At 43.1% G+C, this 27,250-nt stretch overlaps 1 protein-coding gene across 2 annotated transcripts in view; it reads left to right on the forward strand.

Annotated features, from left to right (window-relative positions):
- Positions 1-1,684: 1,684 nt before the first annotated feature.
- LOC140493842 (glutamine-dependent NAD(+) synthetase-like) overlaps positions 1,685-27,250 on the forward strand; it is a 100,269-nt gene continuing 74,703 nt past the window's right edge. Inside the window, exons 1-5 of one of the 2 annotated variants that reach the window (XM_072592801.1) lie at positions 1,685-2,186; positions 6,365-6,425; positions 13,712-13,828; positions 18,064-18,117; positions 22,693-22,782. In XM_072592801.1, the coding sequence (XP_072448902.1) occupies positions 2,099-2,186; positions 6,365-6,425; positions 13,712-13,828; positions 18,064-18,117; positions 22,693-22,782 (410 nt within the window). In that variant the 5' untranslated portion in view covers positions 1,685-2,098. Of the gene's footprint in view, positions 2,187-4,193; positions 4,267-6,364; positions 6,426-13,711; positions 13,829-18,063; positions 18,118-22,692; positions 22,783-27,250 lie in introns of those variants that run through there. The other variant, XM_072592802.1, reaches the window with a different exon arrangement.

The raw sequence follows: 27,250 nt of genomic DNA on the forward strand, positions 1-27,250 counted from the left end.
TTAATCAATCACATGCCTCATCTCAGCAGAGAAGCTGCAATATTGAATGACAATGGGAAGACATTGGACTTCCCTCATGCTGGCCCCTACCATTGTTTAATGAGCCCTCCCACCTCCCACTTTCATCGGTCTCACCTCATGCTCACACAGTCAGAACTGCTGTCAGCAGCACACTCACCATCTCCCAGCTTGCACACAATGCCTGCTGATCAACTGTAACATGCATGTCACCTGTGACACACTCACAGCATCACACTCAGCCTCTCTCTTTTCTTGGGTGGAAGGGTGAACTGTGAGGAGGTGCATAGAAGCTTCACTGAGATTTGGACAAGTTGAGAGAGTTGGGCAAACACATGGCAGATGAAGTATAATATGGATAACTGTGAAGTTATCTGCTCTTGTAGCAAAAGAAGGAAGACTGGTTATTATCTGAATGACAATAGACTTAGAAAGGGATAGGTGCTATGAGATCTAGAAGTCCTCGTACATGTAATAGTGTGCATGCACGTCTAGCAGGTGCTGAAGAAGGCAAGTGGTATTTTGGCTTCATAGCGAGAAGATTTGAGTATGGGGCAGGGATGTCTAGGTGAGACCACAGCTGGAGTATTGGGTACGATTCTGGTCTCCTTATCTGAAGAAGGGTGTTTTGACTATTGGGGAAATCTAACAAAGGATTACCAGACTGACTCATGGAATAGCAGAACTGATTTATAGGGATAGATTGGATCAGTTAGGACTGTACTCAACAGAATTTAGAGGGGAGATCTCACAGAAACCTATAAAATTCTAACAGGATGAGACAGGGCAAACACAGGACATTCTCAATGACTGGGGAGTCCAGAACCAGGGATCGTGGTCTAAGGGTATAGAGTATAAAATTTAGGACTGAGATGAGGAGAAATGTCTTCACCCACAGAGTGGTGAGCCTGTGTAATTCACTACCACAGAAAGCAACTGAAGCCAAAACATTGAATATTTTCAAGAAGAAGATGGGTATAATACTTCGGGGTAAAGGGATTAAAGTATTTGGATTGAAAGTGAGAACTGAGTTGGACATCAGCCATAATCCTATTGAAAAACAGGACAGGCTTGAAGGGCCGAATGGCCTACTCCTATTCCCATTTTCTTTGACACAAATTGCAGGAAAACTAGCAGATCTGGCAGCATCTGTGGAGAGAAAACGTTTTGTTAACGTTTTGGGTTCAGTGACCCTTGTACAGAACATTTTCTATGTTTCTACATTCTTAAGATTTGTTAACGAATAGAATCCTTCTTAGCTTTTATTGAAATAGCTTCAAGTTATATTTGGAATATGTTACTTTTCTTGTAATCGGATTGAGTCATCAAACGGTGCAAATGCTGAATAAGAAAGTGGTTTTTAAAATTGCATTTTCTGTAATGACCAAATTGAATTGTTTTACAACATTCTTATAATTTATGGATAAATTATATTTTTTTTGCCAAAATAAAATTCTGAATATTTAATCACTAAACCTTACCTCCTCTGAGCATGTGCAGAACCATGTCTTTCTAAACCAATAGGGAAGCTAAAGAAAACACTCTCCATAATCTGATTGGATGAATCTTAATTGTCAATCAAACTATCAGAGCTTTTCTGATATTAATAGAAGTGTAAAATCATTTATTTTTCACTCCGTCCTCAAATATTTTCTTTACCAAGACTATAAATAAATCTTTAGGTTCTTCTAGCCCAGTCAATGTTGAAGCTGCTGCAGATTTAAGGGACAATACAAAACAAAAAGAGCAACAACTTGTATTTTTTGTCTCAGTCTGCGACCGTGGGAATAATGCAGCGTTTCCATCCAGACAGCCCTAAGCGGAGGATGAGGAGACCAGCAGAAGGTTGGGAAGAGCAGGCACTGTATTTGGCAATGGGAATCCAAGAAGGCAGTTCTCCACACCCCCTTCTGCAGCAGAGGACAAGCTGACCCGGAAGAAAAGTAGAGAGAGAGTTGATTGTTGAAGGAGATTGCATTCATTCAGAAAGCTTTCGGCTTACCCTGTTTCCAGGTCTTAGTGTATGTCCCCTCACCGCCACCTATAACATCAGCAGAGGGAAGTGAAGTCTACTTGCACCATGCTGGGATGCAAGGTCACCCTGGCGACCTGCGCTTTGAACCAGTGGGTACTAGATTTTGAAGGAAATCTGAAAAGAATTCTGAAAAGTAAGTTTTCAAAAATGAAGAAGCTCCGTACGCGGCTATGTCGTTATATTGGGAAGTATTCTTATGGTTACTTGGGGATTCCTACACCCCACCCATCATTTCTGCCCCCAGGATTAATTATCAAGAACGTGAGAGTTCCATTCTGTGGGAGCTAACAAAAGCAGTGCGTGAATCGCTTGAACTATTTGGCATTTTCTGAACTGCACCATTGTAACCCACATGTCATTTTCATGGCTATTGTTAGTTCTTGCATTTCTGCAAAGTTACTTCCCCCAGATGCACCAGAGTGAGGAGGAGGTCGGGTAGGGTGCACCCATTGGGCTCAATTACAACTCTTTGTTAATTCTGCCCCGGTGCTGTTTTTCATTTTCCAGCACGTGTGAGAAAATGTGTTCCTGTCGCTCAGCTTTGACTCGTCAGGATTTATGCTGATAATCCGCTGCATTCTCAGCTAGCAACAGCAAGTTTTGGTTGCCTAATGCATCCTCCTCACTGTCCTAGCGATACGCTAAAATGTACCAACCATATACTCCCAACAACACTGTAACTTGTGGAAGTGTTGATGTTGGACTGGGGAGGAAAGTTACTAGTGGCTGTTTTGTGGAACTCCCTCCTCTGAGCCAGAATGGTCTGTGTTGAAATCTCTAACACTGGTGTATTACTGAAGTGCTACCTTTCAGATAAGCTGATACAATGAGACCTTGTCTTAGTCCTTGGGTTGCACATAAAAGATTCCTTAGCACTGTGTCCAAGATGGGCAGGAGAGTAACCCTTGATGTCATGCCTGATTTTTAAAAAAAACCTTTTTAATCAACATCTGTCTGGTCATTATCACTTGTTTGTTTGTGGGAGGTTGCTCGTTGCAAATTTGCTGTTGATTTTTCAAAATTTCAAGTGATTGCACTGTGAATATACTTCATTGGCATTAAATCACATTGCGACAATCTAAGGTTAACAAGCCACTCGGGATGCAGTGGCATAATGGTCATATCCCTGGGCAAGATGTTCAGACCACCCCCCCCCCCCCCCCCCAGATTAATGTTTTGGAGATAAATGTTGCTGGAAAAACTCTAGATTTGGCAGCATCTGTGCAGAGAGAAAAACAATGAGTGTTTTGAGTCCAATAACTTTTTTTTTTCTTTTTGGGGCAGTTGCCAAGTATGGTTATTGGACTTGAGACTTTAACTCTCTTAGCGAGTTTGGAGAAGATTTGTAGCTCAGGTTGAGGCTCTGGATTTGGTTTGCTCGCTGAGCTGAAAAGTTCATGTTCTGACATTTCGTCACCATACGAGGTAACATCTTCAATGAGCCTTCAGACAAAGCGTTGCTGATGATTCCTGCTTTCTATTTATATGTTTGGGTTTCTTTGGGTTGGTAGTGTCAGTTGCTGTTCTTTTTTCTCAGAGGGTGGTAAATGGGGTCCAAGTCAATGTGTTTGTTGAAAGAGTTCCGGTTGGAATGCCTTGCATCTAGGAATTCTTGTGCATGTCTCTGTTTGGCTTGTCCTAGGATGGATGTGTTGTCCCTGTCAAAGTGGTGTCCTTCCTCATCTGTATGTAAGGATACTAGTGTGAGAGGGTCACTAATAACAGAAAGACCCCCTTTCTGTGGGACAATGCATCCATCCTAGGACAAGCCAAACAGACCTGTACGAGAGTTCCTAGATGCATAGAGTTCCAGTTGGAATGCCATGAAGAAACACATTGACTTGGACACCATTTACCACTCCCTGAGAAAAAGATCAGGCAATGACATCACCAACCCAAAGAAACCCGAACATAAAAACAAAAAGCAAGAATCATCATTAATGCTTCATCTGGAGGCTCACTGAAGATGTTACCTAGTATGGTGACAAAATGTCTGAACATGAACCTTCCAGCTCAGTGAGCAAGCCGACATTCAGACTTTATTTCTTACTTTCTCCTCACAGGTGCTGTCAGACCTGAGTTTCTCCAGCACTTCCTGTTTTTGTTTGACCTGATTGTGGCAGTATTGATGTTCCACAGAAACATTCTCCCACCAATGGGGAGATGGTCTGGAGAGCACCTTTCAAAAGCTGATTGGGGACAGACGTTCGCAGGTAAAGTGACGCCTGGAAAATGGGAAGCCTTCAGAAATCGGATAACGAGAGTCCAGAGACAGTATACTCCTGTTAGGCTGAAAGGAAAGGCTGAGGTGTAGGGAATGCTGGATGACTAAAGAAATTGAGGGTTTGGTTAAGAAAAAGAAGGAAACTTATGTCAGGTACAGACAGAAGAGATCGAGTGAATCCTTAGAGTACAAAGGAAGTAGGAATATACTTAAGAGGGAAATCAGGAGGGCAAAAAGGGGACATGAGATAGCTTTGGCAAACAGAATTAAGGAGAATCCAAAGGGCTTTTACAAATATATTAAGGACAAAAGGATAACTCTGGAGAGAATAGGGTCCCTCAAAGATCAGAGTCTAGATTAGAGTGGTGCTGGAAAAGCACAGCAGGCCAGGCAGCATCCGAGGAGCAGGAAAATCGACGTTTCAGGCAAAAGCCTTTCATCAGGAATAGATGATGAAGGGCTTTTGCCCAAAATGTCGATTTTCCTGCTCCTCAGATGCTGCCTGACCTGGTGTGCTTTTCCAGCACCACTCTAATCTAGACTCTGGTTTCCAGTATCTGTAGTCCTTGTTTTTACCTCCCTCAAAGATCAGCAAGGTGGCCTTTGTGTGGAACAGCAGGAGCTGGGGGACATACTAAACGAGTAGTTTGCATCAGTGTTCACTGTGGAGAAGGGCATGGAAAGTATAGAATGTGGGGAAATAGATGGTGACATCTTGAAAAATGTCCATGTTACAGAGGAGGAAGTGCTGGATACCTTGAAATGCATAAAAATGGATAAATCCCCAGGACCTGATCAGGTGTACCCTAGAACTCTGTGGGGAGCTAGGGAAGTGATTGCTGGGCCCCTTGCTGAGACATTTGTACCATCAGTAGTCACAAATGAGGTGCAGAAGACTGGAGGTTGGCTAACGTGGTGCCACTGTTTAAGAAGGGCCGTAAAGACAAGCCAGGGAACTATAGGCCGGTGAGCCTGACCTCGGTGGTGGACAAGTTGTTGGAGGGAATCCTGAGGGACAGGATGTACATGTATTTGGAAAGGCAATAACTGATTAGGGAGAGTCAACATGGCTTTGTGCATGGGAAATAATGTTGTTGTGGCTGTACAGGATATTGGTTAGGCCAATTTGGAATATTGCGTGCAATTCTGGTCTCCATCCTATTGGAAAGATGTTGTGAAACTTGAGAGGGTTCAGAAAAGATTTACAAGGATGTTGCCAGGGTTAGAGGATTTGAGCTATAGGGAGAGGCTGAATAAGCTGGCGCTGTTTTCCCTGGAGCGTCGGAGGCTGAGGGGTGACCTTATAGAGGTTTACAAAATCATCAGGGACATGGATCGAATAAATAGACAAAGTTTCTTCCCTGGGGTGGGGGAGTGCAGAACTCGAGGTTATAGGTTTAGGGTGAGAGGGTAAAGATATAAAAGAGACCTAAGGGGCAATGTTTTCTCACAGAGGGTGGTATGTGTATGGAGTGAGCTGACAGAGGAAGTGGTATAGGCTTGTACAATTGCAACATTTAAAAGACATCTGGATGGGTGTATGAATAGGAAGGGTTTTGAGGGATATGGACCGGGTGCTAGCAGGTGGGATTAGATTGGGTTGGGATATCTGGTCGGCATGGACAGGTTGGACCGAAGAGTCTGTTTCCATGCTGGACATCTCTATGACTCTAAATGATTTTGCTGATCAGATCATTACCAGGGAGAAATTTATTCAATGGGGAATGGTAGAGGGTTATACTCTTCAAAATTGGGTGAAAATGTAATGAAGAAAGGGACAAAAGCCAACTATTACAGAATTGTTCATTTTAATTCTGCCAGTTTTCTCTCTGCATTCTGATTTGTACTTTGAAGTGATGATGTGGTCAAGACTACAGAGTAGTGACTATCAATTCACAGCTTGATGGCAATGGTAGAGTTTAGCTCGTGCAATGTTTCCTCAAAATCTATCTCTATCTGATGATGACTTTCTCAGTGTCTCCCTTCGATATCTTGTTTTAAGGTTGTCAAAATTTAGTAACCTTAAATAACCTATGAGCAGGTTACTAGTACATTCTTTGTTTTGAAATATTTTTAAATGTTTACAGGTATTGAAATAGCAAAATCAAAAGGTGCACGATATAGACTTGGACCTGAACTGGAAATTTGGTAAGTAAAAAGGAAATTTCTGCTTTTTTTTTTCGGTAAACTGCACTTTCAAACCAATGAAGAATTATCAAGTCCAGTCCCTGGTCTTGTTGTGAACACATTGACTAATTTGCACAGTGTGAACTCCCACACAAATTAATACGAGAATGATCCTGAAATTGTCGATGGAGAAGGTGCAGTTTTGAGGATCGGTGTTGAAGAAGTGATAATATCTCTGGATTATCATTCAGAAGCCCAGGCTGAGGTTCAGAACAATACAGAAGGTAGAATTTAAATTTAGTTAATATTATCTGGAATAAAACATAAAGCTACATGAAGTTATTCTACATAAAATGTTGTAAAAACCTTGTTGCCTTTTTTGAGGTTGGCCTGCATGTGATTCCATACTCTTAAATGTTGACCTTTTCACTCCCCTTTGAAATGGCCAAACAAGCCACCTTGGTTCAAGGACAGTTCAGGATAGGAAACAAATACTGTCGTTGTCACTGACTCCCACATCCCATGAAAGACAAGGAAAAAACGCATCGTGTTGATTCATTTTCCTCGCTTCACATTTGAAATGAAGATTGAGTTGATAATGTTTGAAGAGAATTTGCTTGTGAGATGTGTAAGTCACTTTGACAGCAGAACACTCTATGGGGCGACCCTTTGGTCTTATGTAATGGTCCCAGCTGATGGCATTTCTGGACAAGTTAGATCCCAGAGTAAAACCTGGATTGAGAGACCATAAGTTTAATTTTTGAAGTTTGATATTGTGGTCACTGAACATATTGACACGGGACTGCCAAGTTCTTGAACAAATTGTCACAAGTTTATTATGCGAAAGAAAAACAATCTGTGACAGTTTAAAAATATATACATATATCCAAAAAAAACCCAAGAAAATGATACTTCAACAAATTTCCAGCAATATCCTTTTACAGACACTCCATTCTGGTGAAATATCACTCCCATTTAAACTTTTTAAAAATTTGTTACTGAACTGACTGTTTTCAGGTTTGACGGCTTTGAGACTTCTTTCCTATTAGTCATAGAGATGTACAGCATAGAAACCGACACTTTGGTCGGCATGGACAGGTTGGACCAGATATCCCAACTCAATCTAGTCCCACCTGCCAGCACCCGGCCCATATCCCTCCAAACCCTTCCTTCCTATTCATATGCCTCTTAAATGTTGCAATTGTACCAGCCTCCATCACTTCCTCTGGCAGCTCATTCCATACACGTACCACCTACTGTGTGAAAACGATGCCCCTTAGATCTTTTTTATATCTTTCCCCTCTCATCCTAAACTTATGCTCTCTAGTTCTGGACTCTCCGACGCCAGGCAAAAGACTTTGTCTATTTACCCTATCATGCTCCTCATAATTTTGTAAACCTCTGAGGTCACCCCTCAGTCTCTGACACTCCAGGTCCTACAGCACAGAGACAGGCCATTTAACCCAAACTGGCCATTTTGACCAAAATGTCCATCAACGCTAACCCCATTACCCTGCACTTGGCCAATATCCTTCTGAACCTTTCCTATATATGTATTTGTCCTTGCTTCCTACTATCGAGCCAATTGTGTATCTGATTTGCCTGGATTCCATGCGATCTAACCTTCCAGAGCAGCCTATCATATGGAACCTTATCAAAGGGCTTACTGAAATCCATATAGACTACATCTACTGCCCTGCCCTTGTCAACCTTCCTGGCCACTTCTTCAAAGAACTCTAACAAATTTGTGAGGCATGATCTCCCATGCACAAAGCCATGTTGACTATTCTTAATCAAACCCTGTCTTTCCAAGTTCATGATTTTGAGGTATCGGTGTTGGACTGGGGTGTACAAGGTTACAAATCACACAACAGCAGGTTATAGTCCAATGGGTTTGTTTGGATGCATTAGCTTTCGGAATGTTGCTCCTTCATCTGGTAGTTGTGTAATATTTCCAAATGCATGTATATCTTATCCCTCAGAATCTTCTCAAGTAACTTACCCACCACAAATGTTAAGCTTACTGGTCTATAGTCTTTCTTTGCAGCCTTCTTGAATAAGGGTACAACGTTTGCTACCCTCCAGTCTTCCAGGACCTCGACTGTGGCTAACGACGATGCAAAAATATCAGCCATGGCTCCTGGAATTTCTTCCTGAGCCTCTTGCAGTGTTCTCTGATATATGTGGTCAGGTCCTGGAGGTTTATCCACCTTCATACATTCTAATACATCCTCTACTGTGATATGGACTGTCCCCAAGATCTCACCACTAGCTTCCCCAAGTTCCCAAGTCTTCATGTCTTTCTCCATGATCTGATGAACTACTCTACTCTTCTGATGAACTACTGCATTCTGACAGTCTTTCTGAAAACTACTACGTAAACTTAGAGACTTTATAAACCAAACCCTTTTTCTGTGGTGAACAGTTCTCCTGGAATAGAACCTGATTCCAATCTGAACTCAAATTGCAAGTTGTTCCGGTATGATTTTGCTCTGAAAAAATGTCAACGTTTCAAACACATTGTCAGTTAAAATCACTGGTATCCTGCTAGGTTTGTAACTGAAGTCAAATGCTTCCTTGGAAATGATATACCAGACCACTGTTCCTAATGACTTTTCTCCAGTTTAAACAAAAACTCCTCTTTGAATTGAAACATCACCATCTTGAATTTAAATCCCAATTCCCAAAATTTATGTTCCCCCTTAACACTGTGGTCTCCCACTGCAGACACTTAGTCAAAAAAGTTTGAGGTTCCTTCGTAAAGCAAGGAAGTTAGTCCTGCAATGCTGCTGTGAAAGGAGTTCCAGGATATTGACCCAGTGACTGAGGGAATGGTCTGCAAATAGGAATGTCAAGTGATTTTTTTTTTGTTTTTAAGATACTTTGTTTATTTGCCAATTTGACTGAAATTCTTTTGCCTTTGTTGCTTTTGACTGTGGCTAGCTGGCCACAATTGATCAAAAGACTGCCTTTTCCCTTTTTCCTGAGGACTGTTAATAACTTTTCTTAAAACTGTGACCTTCACAACATGATGGTCCACACACTAGGACTTAAGGCCACTAACGTACACAGACCAGGGTTGAAGCTCCCTTTAAACCCCATTGATCTTATAGATCCCTGGTAGAAACAAAACACTGGAGGGCATAGGTTTAGGGTGAGAGGGAAAAGATATAAAAGGGACCTAAGGGTCAACTTTTTCACGCAGACAGTGGTGCATGTATGGAATGAACTGCTAGAGGAAGTGATGGAGGCTGGTACAATTACAATATTTTAAAAGGCTTCTGGATGGGTATATGAAAAGGAAAGGTTGAGAGGGATATGGGCCAAATGCTGGCAAATGAGACCAGATGTATTTGGGACATCTGGTCAGCATGGGCTAGTTGGACTGAAGGGTCTGTTTCGGTGCAGTATAATTTTCTGACAAACATGTTTGCAGAAGCTGGCTTCCTGCTGAGGGAGGGGGGGTGGTTTGGATAGTCAGCCTCTTACTGTCTCTTCCTTTGTATGTTTCCCATTTGAAGTTTCCCTGATTCTATACAGCTGTAATGTTCCAGAATGTTGTTGAATTTCAATCTGCAGTCATCTTGACAGTATTAGTCCTCTTTATTAAATACCATATGTTGGACACAGTTGAAAATGACCATGGGTGATCTGGGATTATGACAGTGATCCCAAATGTTGCTGGTTTCTTTGGTGGGGAAATGCCTCTTAAGCCATGTTGAACAGTTTTGAAAGTACTTATCTTTTTCAAGAATGTAAACACGTGTTTATTTTTGAAGATCCCACCAGTTTTTCATGTGTTGTGTTTCAGAATTAAAAACTCTTCATTGGGAAATATTTCCCCTTTGGTTATTTCTCTGCCAATTGTTTTAAACCTGTACGTCAATCCACTGAAAGGGTAAACTGTAGTTTCCCCAACCCCTCTATAAAACTGAAGTCCTTAATCCTTGGCGTCATCTTATTAAACATCTTTTCTAAGATTGTAACATCTATCCTAAAATGATTTACAATTGTTCATAGTACTCCAGCTGAGGTTCAACCAGTGATTTGCAAACTTCTTCATGGAATCCCTATGGCATGGAAGCAGGCCATTTGGTCTGTTGACACCACGCTGATCCTCTGAAGAGCATCCCGTCCAGATCCACCCTGTAACCCAGCATTTCTAAGGCTAACCCACCGAGCCTGCACATCCCTGAACACTGGCCAATTTTCCTTGGCCAATCCACCTAACCTGCACATCTTTGGTCTGTAGGAGGAAACCCACACAGACCCAGGGAGAACATTTGTGTGGAGTTTGTGCAGTCGCCTGTGGGCAGAATCAAACCTGGGTCCCTGGTGCTGTTAGGCAACAGTGATAACCACTGAGCCACTGTACTGCCCATAGAATCATAGAATCTCCTACAGTGTGGAAGTAGGCCAAACAGACAACTGAGTCCACTGACTCTCTGAAGAGTAGCTCACTGGACCCACTCTCCATCCTATCCCCATAACCCTGCTTCGTACATAGAACATAGAATATTACAGCGCAGAACAGGCCCTTTGGCCCTCAATGTCTCCCTCTTAAGACCTTCCCTCCCATACCAGGCAACATCCTAGTAAATATCCTCTGAATCTTTTCCAATGCTTCCCCATCCTTCCTGTAATGCGATCATCGGAACTACACTCAATACTCCAAGTGCGGCCGCACCAGAGTTTTGTACAGCTGCAGCGTAGCTTCATGGCTCCAAATCTCAATCCCTGTATGAATAAAATCTAACAAACCATATGCCTTCTTATCAACCTGGGTGGGAACTTTCAAGGATCTATGTAAGTGGATACTGAGATCTCTCTGCTCATTTACACTACCAAGAATCTTATCATTAGCCCAGTACTCTGCATTCCTGTTACTCCTTCCAAAGTGAATTACCTCACACTTTTCCACATTCAACTCCATTTGCCGCCTCTCAGCCCAGCTCTGCATCTTATCCAGGACCTTCTGTCACCTGTAACATCCTTCGGCACTGTCCACAACTCCACTGATCTTAGTGTCATCCACAAATTTACTAACCCATCCTTCTACAGCCTCATCCAGGTCATTTGTAAAAATGACAAACAGCAGTGGACCCAAAACAGATCCTTGCGGTACCCCAATAGTAACTGAACTCCAGGATGAACATCAACCACCACCCTCTGTCTCCTTTCGGTTAGCCAATTTGTGATCCAAACAGCTAATTGCTCCTCAGTCCCATGCTTCCGTATTTTCCGAAATAGCCTACCATGGAGAACCTTATCAAATGCTTCACTGAAATCCACTTACACCATATCAACTGCTTTACCCTTGTCCACCTGTTTGGTCACCTTCTCAAAGAACTCGATAAAGTTTGAGGCATGACCTAGCCTTCTCAAAACTGTGTTGACTATCCCTAATCAACGTATTTCTTTCAAGATGATTATAAATCCTATCTCTTGTAACCTTTTCTAACACTTTACTCACAACTGAAGTCAGGCTCACTGGTCTATAATTCTAGTGTCACTTGCTTGCTTTTTATTTTAGTCAGAGGCCACTTGCAAAGTGAGCTGCCCCATATATTTATCTGTCATATCAGTTTACCCTGGCATCTTTTGAAGATCTTGTGATTATGCATCTCCTATGGATCCCTCTGCTGTGGCATTCCTCTCTAAATAGGATGTAAAATAGTCTGTAAGGTCAGTATGTTTAGATTACTGTCCAACACACATCCAGATTCTGCCCATTCAACTAAACTAACTCCTCCAGAAATCTGCCAATATTCTCCTCACTATATTTATGTTGGAAAGCTTTTTGTATTAACCTGAAATTCTACGCCTTGAAATCAAATCCAGGCCATTCATATAGAAAGTGAAAAACAGCGATCTAAATATTGATCAATGGAGGGACCACAGTGAATAACACTTATCAGGAAAACATCTTCACTGTAATGGTCTTGAACTAACTGCACTGAGACCAGTGTCCTATCATCCTTTATTTACATATGCGTAGTCCATGGGCTCTGACCAGCCAGCTCAGAACCAGTCCCTAGAATGAGAAGATTCTGAATCCCCAAGATTTTTTTTTGTAGCAGGAGATGCAGGCCCAGGCTGCAACAAGGCACCAGCAGCAGTGATGGCAGTAGCTACTTGTGCACTCCGTATAGCCCAGTAAAAGAAAAAGAGAAACCCAAAAACAAACAACAAAAAAGAAACCAGACGTCCAAGTGTCTCTTCACTCAGAGAACTATCCTCTGGTTATTTCTTTTGTGTGGATCACATTTTATTTTAAACTATTTACACAATAACTCTATCACTGTCAAAGTATAATGGTAAAATCAGAATGTTGTACATCACTAGAAACATTTAAAAAACAAGATTTAAGGAAAACAATTATTCAATGTAATATTACTGAATAATGAAACCGTACGGCTGGAGAATTACATTTAATGACTTGGTGCTTTAAATTGAGATTACAAATTTGAAGCAATTTCCTCACTTATCCCCTGGTTATATCTGTCAGCCAGGGCTCCCTGATTGACTCAGATTCCTGATTGGCTTGTCTTAACAACCCCAATGAGATCCACCTGGCCCTCATTCTAATCACTACAGTGTCTCTCCAATCCTGCAGGCACTTAAACCTCCAGGTGTTCCTTTAACTACTTATTTCTACTCTCTAAATAAGTGTCTTGTGTATTACTTCAACAAATTCCTTTTGAAAATCTGATGTACACTGCATGACATTTGTCAAGCCATTCTTTTACTTCCACAAAGAAAGAAGGGACGGATTTGCCTTTAAATAACTGCTGGCTCTCCCAAGTTAACACTCTCTCATTTCCAAGTGATCATTCTTTTTGTCTTTTAAAAGTTGGCTTCTGGGTAGTTATCTCCTTGAGATTTGGTTTCAGGTAAGTCTTTGATAACGTTTTGACCAAGTGTCCGATTGTAAAGTGGGATTTAACACTTTAAACCACAACCTTTTTAAGGAGCAAATTACTGCAGATGCTGGAATCTCTACTGAAAACAAAAAAATGCTGGAGATCACAGCAGGTCAGGCAGCTGTCATGGATTCTGTCTGATCCACTGCAATCCCTAGCGTTTATTTGTTGTCAACCTTCTTAAGGCAATGCTTTGTATCAGCATACAGATTGAACTTCACATGTATACAGTAATCAGAGCAAAATTGACAACAGCAGTCATGTCTCTTCTCTGAAAATGTTGACTCTTTTGATTAATTTTCAAGAAAACTACATGATGTTGCTCTTTATTCTCGTACTTCTCTTTCAGTAAAATCTCTTTGTACCTTTTACTCCCCTCTCCAGTGGCTATGGCTGTGCCGATCACTACTTGGAACCCGATACAGTCCTTCACTCATTTCAAGTATTGGCAGAACTGCTGGTCTCTCCGGTCACTGAAGACATAATGTGTGATGTAGGAATGTGAGTGTGTTTTACTGCTGATTACTGAGACAATTTCAACTGCTTAATATTAGAGCTGAGGTTTTGCAGTCATGACGGGTGACTTGATGAATTGTCATTTGATGATTAATTTAGCTGAGACATAGTAGTTTCCCGCTGTTATTTTTGCACATGTTAACCCATTTAGAATTTAACAAGTGTTATTACAGAAATTTTTAAAAAGTAGAATGAAATACATATAGAAGCATAGGAGGTCTCTCTCAGAATAGTGATTCTAACCTCTGCCCTGGCCAGTCTGGCCAAAGCTGTTTGAACAGGGACTGATCATGATTGATGTTATCAAAAAGTTTTGGAAGACTTCATTAACTAGTTTGCTACATTTAGATTTGTGTTGCACCTCTTGACTCTTCCCTCCATGGTGAAATTACTTTAGTTCTCTGATTGCAAGGCTGTGAAGAAATTGAGCAACATTTTTGACTGAGTGGATACTGAAAAGTCACGTTGGTGCCATTCAGGTTTTCTGCTTGGAAATCTCTTGCCTGTGACATCCCTGTAGTTCTCACAGTACCTTCAAATCACAGAATACCCAGGACCAAGGGATTACAGAGTGAGTAGCAATGCTGAGTTTAGGTTAATGACAGAAGCATCAACCCAAGAGGCTGGTTTTCAGGAGGCTTTGGAGAGATAGCCAAGAGTCTCGAATTCCAGAGAGTGGGGTTTGAGGATTAAGAGTTGTGATGCCAGTGAAAGAACAGGAGGGCTATGGACCATAACATGTAGCTTGAGGTTGTCTATAGTTTGATTACATATCCATCTATATCTATGGTTTGGAGCACAGGGTGGAGATGGCGGAGACCCAAGGTGATAGGTGGAGAAAGCTCGCAAAGTTTGGATTGGCAATAACAAAAATGTGAATGGAAGTCCTAAATGAAGACAGGTAGGCAATGAGTCAGTGCACATCGAAGTTCAGCTGAACAGTAAACAGGATGCTGAGAGATGGCTGGGAATTAGATTTAATATCAGGCAGGTAGCGAGATTTAATTCCATACTTCCACTGGCAGGTGAAACTAGGACAAGAGAGAATAGCCAAAAAATGTGTTGCTGGAAAGGGCAGCTGGTCAGGCAGCATCCAAGGAGCAGCAGAGTTGACATTTTGAGCATAAGCTCTTTATCAGGAATGACGGGATGGCCCTAGGAGGCTGAGAGATAAGTCGGGGGGGGGAGGGTGGTGGAGCTGAAGGGGAAGGTAGCTGGGAATGCGATAGACAGGTGAGGATGGGGGTGAAAGTGGTAGGTTGGAGAGAGGGGTGGAGTGGATAAGTGGGAAGGAAGATGGACGGTTCAAGAGAGTGGTGCCGAGTTGGAAGGTTTGATCTCTGATAAGATGGGGGAGGGGAAATGAGGAAACTGGTGCAATCCAAGGGATCAATGACTCTGATCTCCAGCATCTGCAGTCCTAACTTTCTCCAAGAAGACATATTGTCAAAATTAGAGAGGGCAAATTTAGGACTGAATTGAGAAGGAATTTCTTCACCCTCAGGGTTGTAAATATATTGGAATTACCTGTCCGGTGAAGTAATTGATGTTACATCAGATATGTTTTTGAACAATAAAGGAATTAAAGGTTATAGTGAGAGGGTGGGTAAGTGGAGCTAAGTCCATGAAAAGATTAGCCCTGATCTTCTTGAATGGTGGGACAGGCTTGAAGGGCCAGTCGGTGACTCCTGCTCCTAGTTCTAATGTACTTTGTTTTAGCAGTGATTAAAGTGGAGGATTTTCCACCAAACAGTGAAGGTGCACATTTTTTTTTATGCAGCATACTGACAGTGGGATGATGTTTTGGTGTGTTCCTCTGTGCTGAAGGAACTGGTGTGTCTTAGTGATGAGGTAACCAGACTTGCCTGGATTGGTGGTTATTCTGTTCCATAGCAGCTGCAGCAGCAAAGCTAAGTTGATTGAGAATGATGCTCATTAGTCAAGTCATGTAAAGACTACCACTGACATGAATCATGATCATAAGAACAGAGAGATGATGGTGTAGTGGTGATATCATTGGATTAGTAATTCCGAAAACCAAATAATGCTTTCAGGATATAGTTCAAATCTTGCCACTCCGTTGGTAGAATTTCAATTCAAAATAAATTTTAACTTTAACCCTAATCCTATTGAAAGCTGGGCTCAGTAATGGTGACCATGAAACTATTGTCCAATTGTTGAGAAATACCTCCTCAGTCACTAATATAAGGAAGGTTGGTGTCCAGACCTTGTCAGATGTACCGATCTTTATATTGCTGAGGCTAAACGCCAGCTCGCGGACACCTCCTCCTACTGCCCCCTTGACCATGACCCCACCACCAAACCATCATCCACCAGACCATCCATAACCTCCTCCCCTCAGGGGATCTCCCATCCACCGCCTCCAACCTCATAGTCCCACAACCCTGCACCGCCCATTTCTACCTCCTGCCCAAAATCCACAAACCTGACTGCCCCGTCCAACCCAGTGTCTCAGCCTGCTCCTGCCCCACCGAACTCATCTCTGCATACCTTAGTCCAAGAACTCCCCACCTACGTTCGGGACACCACCCACACCCTCCACCTTCTCCATGATTTTTGCTTCCCTGACCCCCAATGCTTTATCTTCACCATGGACACCCAGTCCCTAAACACCTCCATCCCCCATCATGAAGGCCTCAAAGCCCTCCGCTTCTTCCAACCAGTACCCTTCCACTGACACCCTCCTTCGACTGTCTGAACTGGTCCTCACTCTGAACAACTTCTCTTTCCAATCCTCCCACTTCCTCCAAACTATGGGCACCCGCATGGGCCCCAGCTATGCCTCCTCGTTGTTGGATATATGGAACAGTCCATCTTTCACAGCTACACTGGCACCACCCCCCACCTTTTCCTCCGCTACATCGATGACTGACTGTATTGGCACTACCTCGTGCTCCCACGAGGAGGCTGAACAGTTCATCCACTTTACTGACACCTTCCACCCCAACCTCAAATTTACCTGGACCGTCTCAGACTCCTCCCTCCCCTTCCTAGACCTCTCCATTTCTATCTCTGACGACTGACTCAACACGGACGTTTACTATAAACCGACTGACTCCCACAGCTACCTAGAATACACTTCCTTCTACCCTGCCCCCTGTAAAAACGCCACTCCATATTCCCAATTCCTTCGCCGCATCTGCTCCCAGGAGGACCAATTCCAATACCAAACAACCCAGATGGCCTCCTTCTTCAAAGACTGCAATTTCCCCTCCGATGTGGTTGACTATGTTCTTCACCGCATCTCCTCCACTTCTTGCTCCTTCGCCCTTGAACCCCACCCGTGGCTGAACACTTTAACTCCCCCTCCCACTCCGCCAAGGACGTGCAGGTCCTTGGCAGCCTCCATCGCCAGACCATGGCAACACGACGCCTGAAGGAAGAGCGCCTCATCTTCCGCCTAGGAACCCTCCAACCACAAGGGATGAATGCAGATTTCTCCAGCTTTCTCATTTCCTCTCCCCCCCCCCCCCCCCCCTTTCTCAGTCCCAACCCTCAGACTCAGCACCACCTTCATGATCTGGAATCTTCTTCCTGACCTCTCCGCCCCCATCCCCTCTCCGGCCTATCACCCTCACCTTAATCTCCTTCCACCTATCGTATTCCCAACGCCCCTCCCCCAAGTCCCTCCTCCCTACCTTTTATCTTAGCCTGCTTGGCACACCCTCCTCATTCCTGAAGAAGGGCTTATGCCTGAAACGTCGATTCTCCTGTTCCTTTGATGCTGCCTGACCTGCTGTGCTTTTCCAGCAACACATTTTTAAGCTCAGATCTCCAGCATCTGCAGTCCTCACTTTTTCCTAAATGTACATGTGATTCCAGATCTGCTATTATCTGGCTGCCCTATGAAATGGCCAGACAAGACACTCAATGCAGGTACAATCATATGCCATTCTTGCCAGTGATGGCCTTATCCCATCCAAGAATAAATGGGGGAAAAAAAGACATTAGTCCTACTTTTGATCAATGCTGCTGGGTTATGTAAAGGCAAATTTGTGCTTTTCCTAATTTTGGACCAACAGTGAAAATAGGTAACCAGCTGATTTAATTCATCATTTTCCTTGCGCAGGTAAAGCTTCTGGATTGTCGAGCCTGTCTTTTGTTGTCAAATTATAACATTGAGAAATAATAAAGGATTAATTGAATAAGCTAAGACTCATTGTAATTGGTCCTAACACTTTTTTTTTAATGCAATCCAGGCCAGTCATGTACAAAAACACCCTCTATAACTGCAGAGTGATTTTTCTCAACAAGTAAGTTGTTCTTTACTGTAATGTACTTGCTATGTCATGTATTTGTGTCAATCTTACATTATTGAGAATTATACTTAAGTACCACTTTTCAGCAAAATGTCTGGCAGCGATTAGCACTTTTCAAAAAAAATCAAATGCTTGTTGGTTTGCATGATATCATAAATCTAAAATTATCACAATTATATGTATTCTAATACTGCCATGAAATGATTTCAGCAGTGCATAGTGTGCTCAACAATATTTACGTTTAAAAGATACTTGAAACTATAAAAATTTTCCCTGCATCCCTCTGCATCGCACCCCCCAAATCAAAACAACTTTGTGTTCATTTGTCTTTGTGGCATCAGCCAATAGGAACAGAATGTTGACTTGGTCTAAAACTGGCCTGATCTTGTGCACCTTGATGACCTTTCCCTGTAATCTCTCTTGCCCTGCACTGAGGAAAACGATGCCAGGTACTGAAGTGCTCACATTGAATTGCAGTGGCTGGTATCACTGCTTTCTATACTGCATCATATCAAGAAGGATCACAGAGCCCAAATCACCCTACTTTCCAAACTGCTGTTGATTGGTTTCGTCCCTGGTTAGTGCCAACCACATGTTCGAATTCTTGGCATAAAACCATGGCTTTTATCACAAGGACCTTGAATGAATCTTCACTGGATCATTAGGACAGTACTGTCTGGTAAAATGACACCTGATGTGTTTGTATCCTCTGGTTACCAACTATTGGTGGCTTGTGGTTTGGATGGTTTGCTGACATCCATCCTCCTTTCGAATCCACCTGTTCAGAGATGGTTTTTGCATCTAGAGCAGGTAGGACTTGAACTCCGGCCCCTTGGATCTGAAGTATAGACAGCCATGACAACCCTCTATTCTCCTTTCCAGTCTGAATCTATCAGCCTGTCTTATTACCCACAATAGATGATAAATCGTCAATGGCTGTTTGGGAATTCAGAACTTGAGTTTAGTGGAAAAGGAAAAATTTTGTTGAAGGATGATACACAAGAAATACCCAAGTAAAGAGGAAAGAACATTTGTCTTGTGTGAGGGAAGAGTGTTCATTGGTTGGTTGTTAAATAGACTCTGATTAGGGGAGGCATTGCTAGAGGAGAATGCGCCAGTTAATGATGACTGATAATAAACTGCACAGAATCATAGAATCCCTACAGTGTGTAAACAGGCCCTTCAGCCCAACAAGTCCACACCAACCCTCTGAGTAACCCACCAAGACCTATCCCCTACCCACTGATATTTATCCCTGACTAATGCACATAACCTACACGTTCCTGAACATGAGGTGAATTGGCCATGGGTAAATTGCCCATAATCTTACATACCTTCAGTTGTGGAAGGAAATCGGAGCACCTGGAGGAACCCCAAGCAGACACTGGGAGAATGTGTAAACTCCACACAGATGGTCACCCAAGGCTGGAATAGAACCTGGATCCCTGTGCTGTGAGGCAGCAGTGCTAACCCGCCAACAACTAACTTAGTGATGTCAGTCAGGCTGTAGTACAGCACCTTTGTGGAGCTGGGGCTGTATATGTTAACACACAAGTACCTACCTTTTTCTTTCAGCCAGAAAGAGCATGTACACGCGGTCTGCCTGTTTCAGTGCAAGAAATTGGGTGATGACAGTTCACTGGTTATTCTTTTAGCGCTGTTACCTGACCAATCACAGCCAACAGCCCCAATTTAAAACTTAAACAAATAATGGCAGTGAGCTGTCAGTCATTGTAAACTGCTGCATTACCCATAACAATGACTCTACCAATTAGTTGACTTGCTGATCAAACAACACTTTCCTCTCGTACAGTATAAATGCTTTTGCTTATATAAAAAAGATTGAATGGTGGGGCGTGAATTTCAATGTAAGAAACCTATTGCATTGGGTAGAGTAAAGCCTTATGGTCATGGGGGGGGGGGGGGGGGATGTTTTTTTAAAAACCCTCCTCAAGCTCATTGGAAAACCCTCCTCAAGCTCGTTGGGTGTTTTTTTTTTCTAATGGTTAAAACTTAAATTTGTTTGAAAGCCCGTCCTCTTGATTTGCATCCAGGTAACTAGTGGGAAAATGACAGGTGTGGGATTTCTCTCTCTTTGGACCAATTCAGAACAGTAAGCAATCAGTTTAAGATAAAAAGCTTCAACAAAAGCTGTTTTTTGTTTTTGCCACCAGAGTTTTATACAAAGTGGACATTGGAGTTACATCACATAATTTGTTTTTCATTTATTTGTGAGGTGTGGGTGTTGCTGGCTGGGCCAGGATTTACTGCCCATTCCTAATTGCCCTGGAGAAACTACCGTAAACTTTCTGCAGTCTGTGTGGTGCAGTTAGACCCACAGTGCTTTAGTGAGGGAGTTGCAAGATTTTGACTTGGGTCCAGAAGGAATGGCTGTGGAATTCCAAATGAGGACGGTGTGTGTGACTTGAGGGGGACTTGTTGGTGGTGTTCGTATGTTTCTGCCCTTGTGGTTGGTAAAGATCGTGGGTTTCAGAAGTGCTGTTGGAGGTTCCTTGGTGAGTTGTTGCAGTGAATCTTCTAGATGGTACGCACTGCTGCTACTGTGTCTTGATGATGGAAGGAGTGAACAAGAAAGTTGTTCAATGATATGCCATCATGGGTTGCTTTGTCCTGGATATTATGACAGTAAAATGTACGATCAACATGAACAAGTTATTCATAATTACAATAATTTCACAAAATAACTGCAGAGAGGCCAGTATCCTATCATCAAGTCACCCTTTATCTAAATGTGCACAGTACATGAATTCTGACCAGCCAGCTCCGACCCAGTCCCCAGAATAAGGAGACTCTCTGAATCTCCTGGCTATCTTCCAGACAGGCCTCCCTGACTGGCCCAGGTTAACAACCCCAATCATAATCTCATTGTCAATGAGACCCACCTGGCCCTCCAGTCACTACAATTAGGACCCAGATGTAACAAAGAGGATTGATGAGGGCAGAGTGGTAGATGTGATCGATATGGACTTCAATAAGGCGTTCGACAAGGTTCCCCATGAGACACTGATTAGCAAGGTGAGATCTCACAGGGAGAACTAGCCATTCAGATACAGAACTGGCTCAAAAGTAGAAGACAGAGGGTGGTGGTGGAGGGTTGTTTTTCAGACTGGAGGCCTGTGACCAGTGGAATGCCACAAGGATCGGTGCTGGGTCCTCTACTTTTTGTCATTTACATAAATGATTTGGATGTGAGCATAAGAGGTACCATTAGTAAGTTTGCAGATGACACCAAAATTGGAGGTGTAGTGGACAGCGGAGAAGGTTACCTCCGATTATAACTGGCCCATCTGGTCCAGATCCTATGGGCTGAGAAGTAGCAGATGGAGTTTAATTCAGATAAATGCGAGGTGCTGCAGTTTGGGAAAGCAAATCTTAGCAGGACTTATACACTTAATGGTAAGGTCCTCAGGAGTGTTGCTGAACAAAGAGACCTTGGAGTGCAGGTTCATAGCTCCTTGAAAGTAGAGTCGCAGGTAGGTAGGATAATGAAGAAGGCATTTGGTATGCTTTCCTTTACTGATCAGAGTACAGGAGTTGGGAGATCAAGTTGCGGCTGTACAGGTCATTGGTTAGGCCACTGTTGGAATATTGCGTGCAATTCTGGTCGTCTTCCTATCGGAAAGATGTTGTGAAACTTGAAAGGGTTCAGAAAAGATTTACAAGGATGTTACCAAGGTTGGAGGATTTGAGCTATCGGGAGAGGCTGAACAGGCTGGGGCTGTTTTCCCTGGAGTGTCAGAGGCCGGGGAGTGATCTTGGAGGTTTGCAAAATTGAGGGGCATGGATAGGGTAAGTAGGCAAAGTCTTTTCCCTGGTGTTGGGGAGTCCAGAACTAGGGTGAGAGGGGAAAGATATAAAAGAGACCTAAGGGGCAACGTTTTCACACACAGGGTGGTAGGTGTATGGAGTGAGCTACCAGAGGATGTGATGGAGGTTGGTACAATTGCAACATTTAAGAGGCATTTGGATGGGTATATGAATAGGAAGGGTTGGAAGGGATATGGGTTGGTCCTCGCAGGTGGGACTAGATTGGGTTGGGATATCTGGTTGGAATGGATGGGTTGGACCAAAAGGTCTGTTTCCATGCTGTACATCTGACTCTATGTATCAGCATGTCACCAATGAGACTTTAGGAAAGGCTAACTCCCCCTTTGTGCTGAGACTGTAACATCAGCTTGAGTGGAGCTAATGTAATTTAAGCATCAATTGTTGCTGAGCTGTTACCTTCTGCAACTCTCGACATCACCGAAATAGCTTCAAAATGTATTTAATTAGTTTCCTGCACTGTCACAATGAGGAATAAATGATTTACTGATTCCGATCTCACTGATTCATCATCTCTTTCATGCTGAATTGCAATGTTTCGCCTTGTAAACGTCATGCATTGGAGCACAAATATGCAATAAAATATTTCCTTTATTCATTGGCATTGACCATTAGTGGTTCTGTTGCCTGTGACTCCATACCTTCTATTTACATGTGAATTTTTTTTGGAAAGAGATTGATTATAATTTTCTGCAGTTAAGCTTTTAAATCCATATGTTTCAGGAAGGTGTTGTTAATTAGACCAAAGATGGCCATGGCAAATAGTGGCAACTACCGAGAGCTACGCTGGTTTATGCCATGGGATAAACCGAGGTATGGCAAGTTTTCTTTCATACAATTGTTGTTTAAAATCCTAGCCAGCATTCTGGATTAAACAATAAATATGTTTGTACTGAATATCTGCAATGCATGTCCTTAGCCCAGCCAAACATGTAGGAGAAACTGAGAACAAGAACTTTGGCTCAGCACTGTCCACAGGGGGCATAATGGTGGGAGCTGATCTATGTGATATTGTCAATATTTACTGGTGACTACCTCACATTCTTCATTTTAACTTAATCGTTCCCACCAAAAGCTTCCTTGCTAAACTATTTTGAGTAAATGGATTTACCTGTGTGCAAGTCGGGTAATCAAATCTGGCTTTGCTCATTGTTCAATGGTATGGCTGTAGACAGTGTTATGCCTTTCTTCCTGTTCCATTTCAAGTCATCATTACCTTGGGCCGACTGAACCAGAGGATCGATGAGTTATGAAATCAACTAGGTGAAAGTGAGGACTCCAGATAGTGGAGAGTTAGGTGCTGGAAAAGCACAGCAGGTCAGGCAGTATCCAAAGAGCAGGAGAGTCAACGTTTCGGGCAAAAGCCCTTCATTAGGAGTCAATTATGAAATCAGTCAATGCTTTACATGCTTGAAGCTGAAAGAGAGGCAGAATAGGATTACAAATCATGATTTTTGTTATAAGGCATGGAACTTTAGCAACTGCCTTTTCAGTCCATGAAATCTGCAAGATCTGCAGATCATGTCCATTTATCCTTTTGCGGTTTTACAATTTGCTTTGCCTTTTTCACCATGTGATGATTATTCGCACAAATAGTAAACCCCCAAGAAGTGGTACTTTATCCTTCTTCCCAAAGAGAAATGAAGTGGAATAGTAATCCAGTTTAACAGCCCACAGTTACTATTCTGACCACAGCTCCGTGCTTAATGTGGCAAGATCCCGGGACTGCCCCAAACTGTGCTGCTGGGGCTTGCTCAGGATCGAAGGAGCTGTGTAAATGTGTTGAGGAGAAGAGCACTGAGTGCATCATTGAAACCTCACCTTGTCACTTTTTTTTTGTTTGGTTCTTAAATACTCAGGTTTGTTTAATTTCACTGTCGTGGAATGTTACGTAATATTCTGTTCCTTGCTCATGATTAATGGTGTCTAGAGTTGTTAATACATGGAATGAAACATTGAGAATCGAAATTGCCCGTTATATCACCAGGAATGACTCAAAAATCGTATGGTGTGATAAGATTTGGATGTGTGAATGTTGGCAGAGAGAGAGAGAGAGAGAGCTTGTTGTTTTTTATTTAGCTGTGTACTTTTTATAGTTTGTTTTGTTAAATATAAAATATGGTTATTGAGGGTTTTGTGGCACAGTGGTAGTGTCCAAACCTCTGAGTCAGGAGGCCTGGGTTCGAGTCCCACCTGCTCCAGAAGTGTATCATAATATTTTCTGAAATCAAACTGTTCAGAGATGTTGAGATTATGGTTATTGAAGTAGCTGTATAAACAAATACCTGTCCTCATGACATCTTGGCCAGAATTCTACCAGTACTTTTGTGAAGGGTTGGGAGGAGCCAAGGCTGCAAAAATGGCGCAAAACTCCCTCTGAGGGTGGGTGCCAGCAGGGAGGGTGTAGTGTCCCACAACCCAGAAACAGACCATTTGGGTTTTGTCATGTTTTTTTTTAACAAATGACTTGGAAGCAGGCACTGGTGGATGGGTTAGTAAGTTTGCGGATGACATTAAAGTCGGTGGAGTAGTGGACAGTGTGGAAGAATGTTGCAGGGGGGCTTGGATAAACTGCAGAATTGGGCTGAGAGGTGGCAAGTGGAGTTCAGTGCAGATAAATGTGAAGTGATGCACTTTAGGAAGAATAACAGGAAGGCAGAATACTGGGTCAATGGAAAGAGTCTTGGTAGTGCGGGCATGCAGAGGGATCTTGGAGTCCATGTACAAAGTTAGTGTGAAGATTTGTAGCTCGGGTGCTCGTTGTTGTGGTTCTGTTCGCCGAGCTGGGAATTTGTGTTGCAGACGTTTCGTCCCCTGTCTAGGTGACATCCTCAGTGCTTGGGGCCCTCCTGTGAAGCGCTTCTGTGCTGTTTCCTCCGGCATTTATAGTGGTTTGTCTCTGCCGCTTCTAGTTGTCAGTTCCAGCTGTCCGCTGCAGTGGCCAGTATATTGGGTCCAGGTCGATGTGTTTGTTGATTAGAATCTGTGGATGAGTGCCATGCCTCTAGGAATTCCCTGGCTGTTCTCTGTTTGGCTTGTCCTATAATAGTAGTGTTGTCCCAGTCAAACTCCTGTCGCTTGTCATCTGAGTGTGTGGCTACTAAGGATAGCTGGTCGTGTCATTTCGTGGCTAGTTGGTGTTCATGGATGCGGATCATTAGCTGACTTCCTGTTTGTCCTATGTAGTGTTTTGTGCAGTCCTTGCATGGGATTTCGTACACTACGTTGGTTTTGCTCATGCTGGGTATCGGGTCCTTCATCCTGGTGAGTAGTTGTCTGAGGTGTGGCTGTTAGTTTGTGTGCTGTTATGAGTCCTAGTGGTCGCAGTAGTCTGGCTATCAGTTTGGAAATGTTCTTGATGTATGGTAGTGTGGCTAGTCCTTTGGGTTGTGGCATGTCCTCATTCCGTTGTCTTTCCCTTAGGCATCTGTTGATTAAATTGCAGGGGCATCAGTTTTTGGTGAATATATTGTAGGGGTGTTCTTCCTCTTTTTGCAGTTCTGGTGTGCTGCAGTGTGTTGTAGCCCTTTTGAACAGTGTCTTGATGCAACTTCTTTTGTGTGTGTTGGGGTGGTTGCTTTCATAGTTCAGGACTTGGTTTGTGTGTGTGGCTTTCCTGTAAACCTTTGTGGTGAATTGTCCATTCGGTGTTCTCTGTACCATCACATCTAGGAATGGGAGTTGGTTGTCCTTTTTCTTCCTCACTGGTGAATCGGATTCCTGTGACTGTGGTATTGTTGATCCGGTGTGTGTTCTCTATTTCTATGGCTTTAATGATTACAAAGGTGTCATCCACATATCTGACCCAGAGTTTGGGTTGAATTTGCAGTAAGACTGTTTGTTCTAATCTTTGCATTACCGCTTCTGCTATGAGTCCAGAGATGGGTGAGCCCATGGGTGTGCTGTTGATTTGTTCATATATTTGGTTGTTGAATGTGAAGTGTGTTGTGAGGCACAGGTCCAGTAGTTTGAGTATGCCGTCTTTGTTGATAGGTTCCCCGTCTTGTTGTCTGTTCTGTATGTCCAGCAGGTTGGCTATTGTTTCTCTGGCTAGGGTTTTGTCGATAGAGGTGAACAGTGCCGTTACATCGAATAGACCATGGTTTCTTCCTTGTCCATGTGTATATTTCTGATGTCCAAGAACTCCTGTGTTGACTGTATAAGAGTGTCTGGATCCGCTGATCAGGTGTTTCAGTTTCTGTTGTAGTTCTTTAGCCAGTTTGTGTGATGGTGTCCCTGGTAGCGATACGATGGGTCTGAGTGGGATGTCTGGTTTGTGCACTTTAGGAAGTCCATAGAATCTGGGGGTGGTGTTACTTTCAGGTTTCATTCTCTGTAGGTCAAACCTGGTTATCTGTCCCTTTTTTTTTGCCATGTAGGTAGATCCCTGAAAGTTGCCACCCAGGTTGATAGTGCTGTTGAGAAGGCATAGGGTGTGTTGGGTTTAATCAGTCGAGGGAGTGAGTTCCAGAGCCGTGATGTCATGCTGCAACTATACAAATCGTTAGTGCGGCCTCACTTGGAATATTGTGTACAGTTCTGGTCACCCCATTGCAGGAAGGACGTGGAAGCATTGAAAAAGATGCAAAGGAGATTTACCAGGACGCTGCCTTCTCTGGAGGGAAGGTCCTATGAGGAAAGGCTGAGAGACGTGGGCCTGTTCTCATTTGGAAAGAAGGCGGCTAGGAGGGGATTTGATAGAGACATACAAGATGGTCAGAAGATTAGATAGGGTAGACAGTGAAAGACTTTTTCCTAGGATGATGGCATCAGCTTGTACAAGGGGGCATAACTACAAATTGAGGGGTGATAGATTTAGGACAGATGTCAGAGGCAGGTTCTTTACTCAGAGTGGTAAGGGTGTGGAATGCCTTGCCTGCCAAATTTAGTTTACTCAGCCACATTAGGGAGTTTTAACAATCCTTGGATAAGCACATGGATGACGGGATAGTGTAGGAGGATCGGCCTAGATTAGTTCACATTTCAGTGCAACGTCGAGGGCCAAAAGGCCTGTTCTGCGCTGTAATGTTCTATGGTCCAACTCTCCACATTGATCAGCCATCCCAATCTGACCTAGTCCCATTTGCCAGCATTTAGTCCATGTTAAATTTGAGGGTGGCACAGTGGTTAGCACTGCTGCCTCACAGCGCCAGAGACCCGGGTTCATTTCCCGCCTCAGGCGACTAACTGTGTGGAGTTTGCACGTCCTCCCCATGTCTACGTGGGTTTCCTCCGGGTGCTCCGGTTTCCTCCCACAGTCCAAAGATGTGCAGGTCAGGTG

Source organism: Chiloscyllium punctatum, chromosome 22 (genome assembly GCF_047496795.1).
Source record: "Chiloscyllium punctatum isolate Juve2018m chromosome 22, sChiPun1.3, whole genome shotgun sequence".
Taxonomy (NCBI): Eukaryota; Metazoa; Chordata; class Chondrichthyes; order Orectolobiformes; family Hemiscylliidae; genus Chiloscyllium; species Chiloscyllium punctatum.